This window comes from Hypanus sabinus, chromosome 27 (assembly GCF_030144855.1).
Source record: "Hypanus sabinus isolate sHypSab1 chromosome 27, sHypSab1.hap1, whole genome shotgun sequence".
NCBI lineage: Eukaryota > Metazoa > Chordata > Chondrichthyes > Myliobatiformes > Dasyatidae > Hypanus > Hypanus sabinus.
Window position 1 is genome coordinate 31,402,647 of NC_082732.1, and position 12,858 is coordinate 31,415,504.

General features: G+C 43.6%; 1 protein-coding gene across 1 annotated transcript in view; it reads right to left on the minus strand.

Annotated features, from left to right (window-relative positions):
• The window catches only part of plch2a (phospholipase C, eta 2a), a 310,297-nt gene that overhangs the window by 16,064 nt on the left and 281,375 nt on the right, over positions 1-12,858 (minus strand). The window contains exon 24 of the mRNA XM_059952164.1: positions 604-940. Coding sequence (XP_059808147.1) covers positions 604-940 — 337 coding nt within the window. The remainder of the gene's footprint in view (positions 1-603; positions 941-12,858) is intronic.

A 12,858-nucleotide genomic window follows, 5' to 3' on the forward strand; every position in this document is an offset into this window, starting at 1 on the left:
TACCCGTGAAAAAGATTGGAGATGAGCTTCGGATTTCCTCCATCTTTTGTACAAACAAAGAGTTCATTTCACGTTGAAGGGTGCCTGGATACTTCGGAGGGTCACGTGCCAGGTGGAGTGAGAGCTCCGGACCACCCAGACCCTGTAGGCTATCAGACTCAGCTGAGTCAAAGCCCTTGGTGGTGGCCTCCGAGTGGTCGATCTCTGCGCTGCTGCGGGCGATCTGGCATCCCCACCTCTGCTTGGGTTGGCACTGGACGGCCTGCTGGGGGAGTATTAGCCGTTCGTCCTCGGGTGAGGCTCGCTGACCTGCCCGCTTGGACACTGCCAGGGCAGCTGGCCTGTGAACGTGATCTTTCCACTTGCGTTCTAGATCTGGACTCTCCCTAGAACCAATGACGCATTTCATGCAATTGGTGGCCATGCCAATTCTACCGCAGCCATTTATGGCACACCTGGTAAACACGCCTTGCCTCTGTTCCTCGGGGTCCAGAATACGCACTCGGTTAGCCCGCCTTAAAGGCTCGCTAAACACCACACCCATCGGCATATTAGTCACACGTTGCTTCTGACCTTCCCCCGACCCCTGTCTGGTCCCCTTACCTTTGAAGGCCTCCGCCTGCACCTCCCTTTCGGTGCCAGCCCGTTCAGCACCTTCTGGAGCAGCCTCGGCACGTTCAGCCTCTTGCTCGAAGCGAGGCTGGGAGGTGTCATCAGACTCACTTGCTCCCTCTGAGCTGCAGTCTTTGGTATCTAGAACAATGTGCGGGAAGCCCTTTTTGCCCTTCTGCTGCCCTTTGGTGGGAGCGCTGGCAGTCCTGCGCAGGATGTGGCTGCTAAAAGAGTGTTTGCGAGTGAGCATTACAGCAGCATGACTGTCGAGCGAAGCCTGCTTTGGGTTTCTGTGGAAAAGCCCCTTTAATCCCATGACTTGCTTGATCTGCAGAACAGACAAACAAAAACAAAAACACACAGTTGAGAATTCCAATGGATCATACAGCTTTGAAAGAGGCCATTCGGCCCATCTTGCATTTGCTTGCTCTTTGTTGGTATTGCTCAGCTCAATCCATTTTCCCTACACTTTCTCGCAAATCTTTTCCTTCTTTAAGTAATGATACAATTCCTTTCTGGTGCTTTCATTAGCTTTTTGGACAATTCAGTGCACTGTTTAAGGTGTAACATGGACTTGTGCAGGTAGTCGCATCTGCATTTTGGCAAGTGCACATAACAGACATAAACTGATGAGTGTGCATACATTACGTTCATAAGAAGTTTCTGTTCCAGCTGTCCCTGCTGTGGCCCCACGTTCTTGTTATGTTAAATAGTATTCCCTTCCTCTGCTCCCTTGGCTATTTATCTCCCTGTGATCTAAACACTTCCAATCTTCTTCAACTATCAAAATACTTCATGATTTTGAACAGCTCACCCTCCACCTCTCTGTTGCGCCTGTGGAGGTCGCGCACTCGGTTCTGTTGGGTGGGATCGTCAGATTGTCATGGGGTGACAGGGTAGCATAGTGGTTAGCATAATACTTTACAGTGCCAGCAGTAAGGGTTCAGTTCCTGCCACTCTCCCTGCAGGGAGTTTGTACGTTCTCCCTGAGATTGTGTGGGTTTCCTCTGGGTGCCTCGGTTTCTTTCCACATTCCAAAGACTCACAAGTTAGTAAGTTCGTGGGAATCCTATCTGGGTGCCGGAAGTCTGCAGCCTGGAATGTCCGTGGGTGGTACAGAGGAAAGGGGCTTGTTGTTTCCTGCATTGTTCTGCCGAGCATCGTGGGCAAGCTATGTTGGCATTGGAATGTGTGGTGACTCTTGTGGGCTGCCCCAGCCACTACCTCATTGTCCCCTGGCCTTGGATGCTGCCTATGTGGAGTTTGCTCGTTCACCCCGTGAATCAGCCTTGCAAATCTTTTTTTTGGCACCCTCTCCAGTTTAATGGCATCCTTTCCACCAGAAATGCAGAAAGTACTCCAAAAGTGTACAGCATACTCGACTGAAATGGTTGCACCACAGGTTAGCATTCCAACTCTGGTATTGAATGTGCTGACCCATGAAGGCAAGTGTGCCAAACACCTTCTTCACCACCCTGTCTACCTGTGTCAGCATTTTCTGGGGACCTGTGTTCCTGCACCCTTACCTGTCCTACAACACTGTCCAGGACCCTGCCATTTACTGTGTAAATTCTGCCCTGGCTTGCCTTACCAAAACATAACACTTCGCATTTATCTAAATTAAACCACGGTAGATTATCACTGGTGTGTAGGTGCGTGGTAGAACTTGGGGGTAGTTCATGAGAATGTGAGAAGAATAGAATTGGATCAGTGTAAATGGGTATTTGGTAGCATAGACTGGATAGGCCAAATGGCCTACTTCCCTTACTTTGCACCTGTGCATATAAGTACTTGTATATGACAATAAATTCAATTTTCACACACACACACACCTCCGTTTTGCAGACTCACTCACATACATGGCATAGTAGCATAGTGGTTAGCAAAACACTTTACAGTGCAGGCGACACAGGTTCAATTCCCGTTGTTGTCTGTAAAGAGTTTGTACGTTCTCCCTGTGACTGTGTGGGATTCCTCCGGGTGCTCCGGTTTCCTTCCTCAGTGGGTAGGTTAATTAGTTATTGTAAATTGTCCTGTGATTAGGCTAGGATTAAATTGGGGGTTTGCTGGAAGGGCCTATTCTGCACCGTACGTCAATAAATAAAACACACTCATTAATGTGCACCTTAACGACATTCATTTACACTTTAATTCCATTCTTTGTAGGCTCTGTGTTGTCTGCAGCACTCCAGCCTGTCACTGGCATTTTAGCAAAGCTAACAGTGGGTGTGTGGAATGTTTGGACAGTGGACTGCTCAAACTGTGAAGACTGTCAGCAGCACAATTATCGGATCAATCCCACAAAGCTGGCTTGGGTCAGGCAGGAGCGTTTTGAGTTGTGTAAAGTTGAGAGGGGTGCTACTGTGTGTCACAGATCTTACAACTGAGCAATTGGAGGTGAAGATACCTGTCACTCCAGCAGCATGCTCCACTAGCCTGGAAGATTTTGGCTTAAGAGTGTGCATTTTCCTGAGGACACTGAAACTATTTGTATTTATGGAGTAAACCGATGGGTGGCTTTTAGAGCAAACTGCAGGAAATCTCATCAACTAGTTAGATGCCAATATTCAAATGAGGCATAAATGCAGCACAGGAGGTACCAGTGGAGTCAGGGGCTGCCTTGGAATTTTTTACACTTCTAGAAAATTTTAACGTTTAACTAAATATTTAAGTTGAAGGCCTTGCTCATTCAGTCTCCCGGAGAACAAGCTTCAGACCGCCACCTAATCAACGTCACAAACTGCAGCAGAAGTCCTTTAGCTCCAAGGAAAGGCATATTGAACTCACGCTGTCAGGGGGCTCTCACACCATTTCTGCGTAGTCCCCCCACTGCCCTCATCATTCAGTGGAAATGTCAGACCCCCTTCCTGACTCGAGGTGTTTTGCATGAGGAACAGCTTTACCCACACAAGCAAAAAGGGACAGATGGGGTAATGTGGTGGAGGGAGTGTAAGACTGGGCTAGAAGAAGAGTTTCAGAATATATAGGGCAGAAACATTGAGGATTACAGATCAGGATTCTTGAATTCGTGTGCAATGGCATTAAACACTTCTTAAAGAAGGACCTATCTAAGAGAAGATCAACATTTTATAACCATATAACAATTACAGCACGGAAACAGGCCATCTTGGACCTTCCGTGCCAAACGCTTACTCCACTGACCTGTACTCAGCCCATAACCCTTCATTCCTTTCCTGTCCATATACTTACTCAATTTTACTTTAAATGACAATACCGAACCTGCCTCTACCACTTCTACTGGAAGCTCGTTCCACACAGCTACCACTCTGAGTAAAGAAATTCCCTCTTGTGTTACCCTTAAACTTTTGCCTCCCAACTCTCAACTCATGTCCTCTTGTTTGAATCTCCCCTACTCTCAATGGAAAAAGCCTATCCACGTCAACTCTATCTATCCCCCTCATAATTTTAAATACCTCTATCAAGTTCCCCCTCAACCTTCTACGCTCCAAAGAATAAAGACCTAACTTGTTCAACCTCTCCCTGCAACTAAGGTGCTGAAACCCAGGTAACATTCTAGTAAATCTTCTCTGTACTCTCTCTATTTTGTTGACATCTTTCCTATAATTCGGTGACCAGAATTGTACACAATACTCCAAATTCGGCCTCACCAATGCCTTGTACAATTTTAACATTACCATCCCAACTCCTATACTCAATGCTCTGATTTATAAAGGCCAACATACCAAAAGTTTTCTTCACCACGCTATCCACATGAGATTTCACCTTCAGGGAACTTTGCACCATTATTCCTAGATCACTCTGTTCTACTGCATTTTTCAATGCCCTACCATTTACCATGTATGTCCTATTTTGATTATTCCTACCAAAATGTAGCACCTTACATTTATCAGCATTAAACTCCATCTGCCACTGTTCAGCCCACTCTTCTAACTGACCTAAATCTCTCTGCAAGCTTTGAAAACCTACTTCATTATCCACAACACCACCTTTTCGACTCCCTGTCAACAGATCTGCTAAATCAGGCCCATAGTAACCAATGTTGGAGCACATCACAACTGTTTTGGTAAGTCCTGCTTCGGTGTGGATGGTTGGAACTGTTCATATGCCTCAGATATCGATGACCTCATGCCAGTACGTCACTGCACTTGTCAAGCAGCTTCTGCGTGCATCCATGTTGTGCACACAGACAGTACTCAGTACAAACTCTGAAAACCATGAAAGCACAACTCAAAGTTCCCATTCACTGGTTTTAGATTAAATTCACTCAGGCAGTCCCCAAAACAGTCGTGTTATTGAAAAGCTGCTTGTATTAGAAAGGGCCTTCAATGTACTAAAACTGATTACCAAATGACATTTGACACTATCCGTAAGAGCAGGGGTTCCCAACCTGGAGTCCATGGACCCCTTGCTTAAAGGTTATGGTCCATGGTTGGGAACCCTCGCATGGAAGACATTATTCAAAGAGCTTGGTTTTAGGGAGTATCTTAAAGAAAAAGGAAGAGGCCTAGGATAAGAGAGTAAATTCCAAAATTCTGCAAAGGTAGAGCGATTAAATTGTGAAAGCACAAGAGGCCAGAACTGAGAGAGGTTTGTAACGCTGGAAAATGCTCCTGAGAGTGGGAGAGGAGGACTTTAAAGTTGAGGCATTGCTATATTGAAATGGACTGAGTGAGGAAGCTCATCAGCAAGAGTATGCTTTCTCAGGGACAATGATTTATGATTAGAAACATCAAGCATTAGACTATCTGGGAATAAACAGCCCATTGTTGTGCAAATTACTCTAATCTGGGGTTTAAAAAGCTCTGAAACTGATTAATCATTCTCTCTATAACACATGGAAAATCCTTGAGGATGGGAGGGAACAGAAAATCCAGTTCCTCAAATTCCACAGCCTCATCGCCAGCCCCTCAGTTCCCAGCAACGACCCATTCTTGTGATGCAGCACGCTCTCTAATATGGAAGATCAGCTGTGTTAAGCTCAGTTGGTGCTGGCTGAATGATGTTCACCAGCAACTTTCTGCCTCATTGAGTACAAAGCCACTCAGCCCAACCAAGCTGGTACAAGCCTCTTTCTCACCTTTTAACTTATAATATTACCAAAACCATTTATTCCTTTCTCTTATCCCTCAAATACATCTACATTTATAATATCTGCTTCAAATAAACCGTGTGGGTAAAGAAATCTACTTTGCACTTGTTGCTAAAGATCTTATATTTATCATAGAATTGCAGAAAGCTTATGTGGAGACTGTCCAAACTATTTTATTCCTAATGCCCAAGAAAGAGGTACTTGCTCTAATCTCGTCTTTCAACACAAGGACACAGCCCTAAAGCTTATAGTTTTGTTGGTAAAAAAATCTGTTTACTCATGGGGAGGGTTTCTCCTTCCACCATTCATTCAGGCAGTGAAGCATTCACCCCTCCACTCTGTGTGAACATTTTCCCTCCCCTCCCAATCCCCTCTGTCCTGTCAGCTTTTCATCCTTCTGCAATGGGAAATAGACCCTTCCTATTTACCCTGTCCCTAAATTAAGCCTCCTCTCTCCAAATAATATAATACAACTGTATTCAGTCTTTCCTCATTGGCAGCATTATAGCCTAGTGGTTAGCATTAATGCTTTACGGTGCCAGCGATTGGGGTTTAATTCCTTCCACTGTCTATAAGGAATTTGTATATTCTTTCCTTGTCTGCATGAATTTCCCCAGGTGTCCTGGTTTCTTCCCACATTCCAAAGATGTACGGGTTTGGGTTAGTAATTTACAGGCATGCTATGTTGGTGCCAATCACTCTACTCACCTCATCTCATTCTGTTGTAGACAGTGTTGGGGTCTAATATCAACTGATGACTGATACTCCCACAGAGCTTAGTGCAGATGAACAGAGACATTTCTCCTCTTGTGTCTCCACATACTTTCTTAGCAGGAAGAGAAAGCCATGCTCCCTCAAGTCTGGGAGATGGAGGATGGCATGATCTAGGTGTTTATAATGCTAAAAGAACTCAATGGGTAATTGAAATCTAAAGCTTTTTTTTCTCTCCCACACTTAAAGAAACTGTTGTAATTGAAAAGAAAATCACAACTTCAATTTATTTGGAGCCGAGGTATCAAGGACTGTGGAGCACAGGCAGGTAAATGGAATTGACATGGAATCAATCATGATCTAATCGAATGATGCAACACGCTGGAGGGGTTAAAGAGCCTCCCGTTCCCTATTACTGGAATTAATTGAGAGCTATACTTGGTGACTGGCTTTTTTATTTAACGTGTTCAGAGAAAACCGAGAGAGAGAGAGAGAGAGAGACAGAGATGTTCAGTGGCACCTTCCAAACAGCTGTCCCTAGACAAAATGAAATCTATCACATCATCCTCCCTGTGAAGAACACGTAACTCCACCGAATTCTTTCTGACCTACTCTTCCTAAACCCATGCTACATTTTGTTGGCTGGGGTTCCTGTTTCTTCACATAACTGCAAGGGCCTGTGAAGGCAAATTTGTGTTAAAGAAAAGGGATGGGGAGGCAGAGGGGAGGTTGGGGTTGGGTGGGGGGAGGCAGCAACTCTATGGGATTAGGAAAATAAATGCATAGCCCTTTGGGCACAGACGGTTAGTTACAGGTGAAGTATGTTTGGTGGAGAGGAGAAGGCAGCCAGTATGAGATCTGGTGGCAATCTGATTGATGTTAGTTCAATAAATGTGTGGTAGCACCTTGGGCACAGCCAAATAAAACCATGCTGTTATGATATAATAAAATGCATTAATTCTTAAATCAAAAGGACAGTGATTCAAGAGTAGGAAGTTTAAGTTTCTCTTCCAAAAACAAAAAAGTTTTAAAAAGTCTATATATACGGGCAGATCCAGGGGGTGTATTGGATGCTTTTGAAGTAACTCACTAATATTTTGGTTGTGTGATTCTCAGTGAACTTGTCCAATATTTAACCTCATGGCTGTGGTTCATTCTAACACGTGATCTGATCAGCCACACCACTCTTGAGAGATAAACACTCTAGGCATAAAATTTACAGACTGATTGTCAACTAATTGATCGGCAGGCCAGTAATCGGACGCGTGCCAACATCACAAGCCCATCCCACCACGCACTCATTATTGGAGAACAGAATATTGGTTGGATAAGCTGAGCCATCAAGTGGAATAGGGATCGACAGGGAGATGTGCTATTAACCTTTCCATGCTGGGTTCATAAAACCTCCTTTGCCTAACTTGGCAGTTGCTAGTACAGAGTGCCATCAACAAGGATAATATGATTTGTTGGTCAGTGGTGTGCTGCAGAGCCATGGAAGTCATGGTGCTCCAAAGGTGAAAGGGGACAGCACAACCAAGCCCCAGGGATCTGCTGACGGCTAAAATCCTACAGGGAGAATGGTCGAGTCCTACTTCCAACATCAGGCCAGCTCAAAAACATTGGGCAACAGAAGAAATGGACACCACTCAACTCTAAAAACAGATAACCCAAGAGGTCAAAGAGACAACAGGCTGGCCTTCAGCAGATAGTTGGAGGAATGAATTAACTTTTGTCCAAAAGTGCCAAATGTGCTCAGCACAGTAAACATCTGCTGTACAGACAGCCCGGAGACATGCGGATGCTACTCTAAGGTTCTACTGAAGTCAACTGAAAAGAAGGTGTAGCAGAATCCCCACTTGACTAAAGCGTCATTCCAAAGTCTTTGCTTCCTCTCATTGTCAATTGCCTTTTTACCCACTTTAAGTTAAGCCTGGACAGTGATGTTGGTAATTTAGGGCTTAGCCAGTGACATAGAAATCTCAGCTGTCCGATTGGGTAGCTCAGAACATCGAATGGTGATGGAGGATTCCGAAGGTCTGGACTGACTGCACTGGGATTTTCCAAGTCAGGCTCTGGCCATACACAGGCTCATCTGGAAGCTGCCTTTCTCAGAACGCCAAGTTGGCTGCTGACGTGAACCACTGCACCCTGGATCTGTCTGTGCATTTGCCATTTGTGATCGTTAAATACGTACGCCATACACATCCAAATTAAAATCCTGCATCTGGAAGTCGGAAAGTTAATGCAATTAAGATGGATAAGCGTAGGGCGAACCGGGTGACAAATCTATGGATGAGTGAAAAGGAGAGGGTCAAAGCAAATCAGAAGCAACAATGCTAATGATGACATAGGCGGAGAAGCATGCAGCTCTGTGATTGGTCTCACTACACCTTCCCTGAGTCAGGACAGGCACCTTCAGGGCTCCTAAAAACTCTGAGCGTGTGAGAGTGGAGGTTTGACAGAGAGGGTTGCACTGTAAATCACAAACAGACAAAGTGAGAGTTGGTGAGAAACAGATCTTGCATACAGGACATCAACAATGCTACTGTCACACTGGCAGCAATCTGACAACACATAAATAGACCAAACCATACAGGAAATACATTTTAAAAGCATCTCTCCTTAAGCTCTCTTCCATATTTTAGGATGATGGTCAATGGTATTTCTGCATCAACATTAATCTGCTTAATAGCCCATAAGTCAACCAGCACTCCTGATCTGCTGTTGTACTAAATAGTGTTGGCCCCGTGCATATTTACTTGCATCTGCCAGTTTTGGGGTTGGTATTTTCAGATAGATATAGCACCAGAGATGAGTTGTACAGACTACTTACCCACCAAGAAGCCAACTGCTTGGGAAAGTTGTGTGTCGGTGCTAAGGGGGATAATGTGGCATCTGTGGTTGTGTTTATACCAAGAACAGTTGCACCAGATAGGCATAGATAAAATATGACTTGCATTTGTTTATGAATTCTTCACAAGCCCTCAGAAATCTCTTTAAACACTTTACATGCATTGAGTTATTTTATAGTGCAATCACTGCTGTCATGCCTATCAGGCACTTTGCATGGAGCTTGAACAGACAGATATCAATGAAGCAAACATAATATCCATCCATTTCAAATGGTTTCGACTGCAGGAAGGTGGGAGATGGACTGTAAATATTAGAGCTCCCTGGAGTCTTCTGGAGATTTGTCACTTTTGGCACCTTTCTAAATCACCGGAACAGGTAGGTGGTCTAGTCTGAAATGAAAATTTGACCTGTGACACACCCTCTATACTATATTGACAACCTCAGCTCAGATAATGCATTCAAGTCTTTGAAGTGATCACAACCATTCTGAGTCAGAGGCAAGAGTGGCACCAGTATTTTGGGGGAAAAATGTAATTTCACTTGTGGTACCTGGAATCTTCACCAGTATACTTTTATTTACCCGTAGTTCCAATGAAAAACATGGGAGTCTTCCTCTCTAGCAAGCAGACTCTTAAGAGTTAATTAAGTGCACGAGTAGGGACATAGTTAGATCAGACACAACGCTAGAAGCTCGAAATATACACAAGGACAACAATAAGGAAGGAGAACAAAAATGAAAAAAATTAACTGGAAAGTAGAAAAAGGATGAGACGGTTGACAGAAAAAAATTTTCTGAGAAGCTTGACTGCCAGTCATTTAACCTTTCACAAGAAATAGGAGTAGGAGTAGGCCACCAGGGCCCTCAAGCCTGCCCTAACATTCAATATGATCATGGATGATTTATGCTGACTTCAGCTCCTCCTCTGTGCCAACTGCCCAAAGCCCTTGATTCTTCGACGATTCAAATATTTATCTACAGCATCCCCACCTTAAATATATCTAATGATCCAGTGTTCACCGCCCTCAAGGTTGAAGAATCCCAGAGACTCAATTCCCACCAAGAGAAGATATTTCTCTACACCCCAGATTTAAATAATTTTGTAGCCTTGTCCCTTGTTTGAATCTCTCCCCTAAGTGAAGCCATCTCAGTATCTGCCCTGCCAAGTTCTTTAGGATCCTACATACTGGAAAATATCATCCCCCATTCAGCTAAAATCCAAGAAATACGGACCCAAGCTGTCCAATCTTTCTTGACAGGACAACCAATAATCCCCTAGTGAATAATCTTTGGACTGGTTTAATGCTACTAATTCCTTTTTGGATAAGAGGAACAAAAACGTACACAGTATTCCAGGTGTGTCCTCACCAATACCCTGTACAACTGTATTAAAACTTCTCTATTCTTAAACGTTAGTCCTTTTAAAATTAAGGCCAAAATGCAGCTTGTCTTCTTGTTGAACCAGCGTGCTTATGTTTTGTGATTCATGAACTAGAACATTTGGATCCTTCTGAATTATATTCACTTTAGTCTCACTCCATTTACATAATAATCATATTATTATAATCTGATTCCTCTTACTGAAAGGCATGGCCTCATGCTCCCATTTGCCAAAATTTCACCCAATCATCCATTTACAGTATATCTCATTGTAGGATCACAATATCTTCATCATAAGATTCCCTTCCACTTATTTTTGTCTCATAGGCAAAGCTGAAAATCTTATGTTTCATTCCCTCCTCCAGGTCATTAGTGTAAATAGCAAACAACTAATTCCTGGGGCTTCCTCACTAGTTAACATTTCTCCAGCTTGAGAAAGACCCATTTATTCCAATTCTGTTTTCTCTGTGACATCTGGTTTTTCATTCTATGCGAACACATTGCTTCCAGCCTGATATTTGGGCCTTTATCAAATGCCTTTCAGAAATTTGAATACACCTCAACTATGGGTTTTCTCCTAGCAACTTACCCTCTCACATCCCAGAATTCAACCAAGCTATTTCCTCTTTAATTACAGATGTTAGCCTTTTGCTGCCATCAGATGTTAAATTAACATTAACTGGTGGAGCGGAGTAATAATGCCGCTAAATGGTGACTCCTTTGCTTGCATCTTTGGAAATAGCTCCATCTTTAATATCCTTACTTTTCCCTTTCAGGGTTCTTTTGAAGACCCTGGCCTGGAATTACACGCTGACTTTGGTTCTTTGTGGGAATGGGATCCGTTTTCGGGGTTTCACAATTGGCCGTTGTTCGGCACGCCAAAGGCTCAGCCTAAGAGTCCGGCTCAGATTTGACAGCCTAGGATCTCGGGGCTCTGGAGACGGGTGGATCAAGGGTCAGTGTCATGGCAGGAGACCTGTGTGTCGTCAGGGGTGTCAGGATATCTGCAGTTGTGTGCCTGGAGACCCAGGATCTTTGAGATCTTTGGGCACAGAGCTCAAGAAAAGTGACATAACGGACTTTTAACATCATACACCAGTGAATTGTTTATTATGTCTCCCCGGTCGCTGGGAAAACGGAGACACCTCCTTCTCCCTTATTAGGGAGAGAGAGCCTGCGGTATGTCAAATACCGGGTGAAACGGGAAGTCTTTGGGGAAACTGTGTCTTTGCTATTGCTTTGCTCATGTTTGAGTCCTCAGTGGCGGGTGCCGATGCTTTTCTTTTTGCCGGTGGGGCGAGTGGGGTTGTTGCTCGCTGTCACTTACGTGCGGGAGAGAGAGGAGCTGGGGGACTGTGGGGGTTTTAACATTTAACTGTTGTTCATTCTTTGGGGCACTCCTCTGTTTTTATGGATGGTTGTGAAGAAAAAGCATTTCAGGATGTATATTTTATACATTTCTCTGACATTAAATTTTACCTTTGAACTTTGAACTGGCTAATAGTTCCCACCTTCCATTTCTCTCCCTTTTGAACACTGGAGAGACAAAGCTTGTTTTCCAACTTCTGGTATTTGGAATTTAGTAAATTTTGAAAAATTCCAATCAATGGGCTAACTATCTCTGCAGCCACTTCCTTTAAAATCCCAGGGTTTAGGCTATTTTGTCTTAGTACTTGTCCATGTTTACCCTTGTGATTGAGGCTTTTTCAGATTCCTCCTGTCATTTGAAATTAGTCCATCTGTTATCTCTGGGATACTTGCAGAGTTCTCCGCAGTGAAGACAGAAGTAAGAGTAATCTTTCATTTCTGTGTTTCCTGTTATTGATTTATCAGTGTTGTTCTCTTTGTTCTCACACTTATGTTAGCCTGTTTTATATATCCATAGAAATTCTTATTGTTTTTATATTACATCCTTGTTTTAGCCCTATGCTGCTGGATCTTCAAACTTCCTAGTTCTCTAGTCACCACCAGCCCTTGACTCTTTGTATATTCAACTTTACAATTTAACATTATCCCTGACCTTGTTTATTAACTACAGATTGTGCCTCTTTTTCATGGAATCCTTCCTGATAATTGGGATTATATCTTGCTGAGTGTTATGGACCAGCTGGTTCAATATCTGTCACTGTTCATCTATTGACCTGTTCTTGTTTTTAGCTTGTTCTCCGAGTCTGTCTTCATATTTATTATAATTGTCTTTAATTGAGTTCATGACAATAGTTTTGGTCTTACG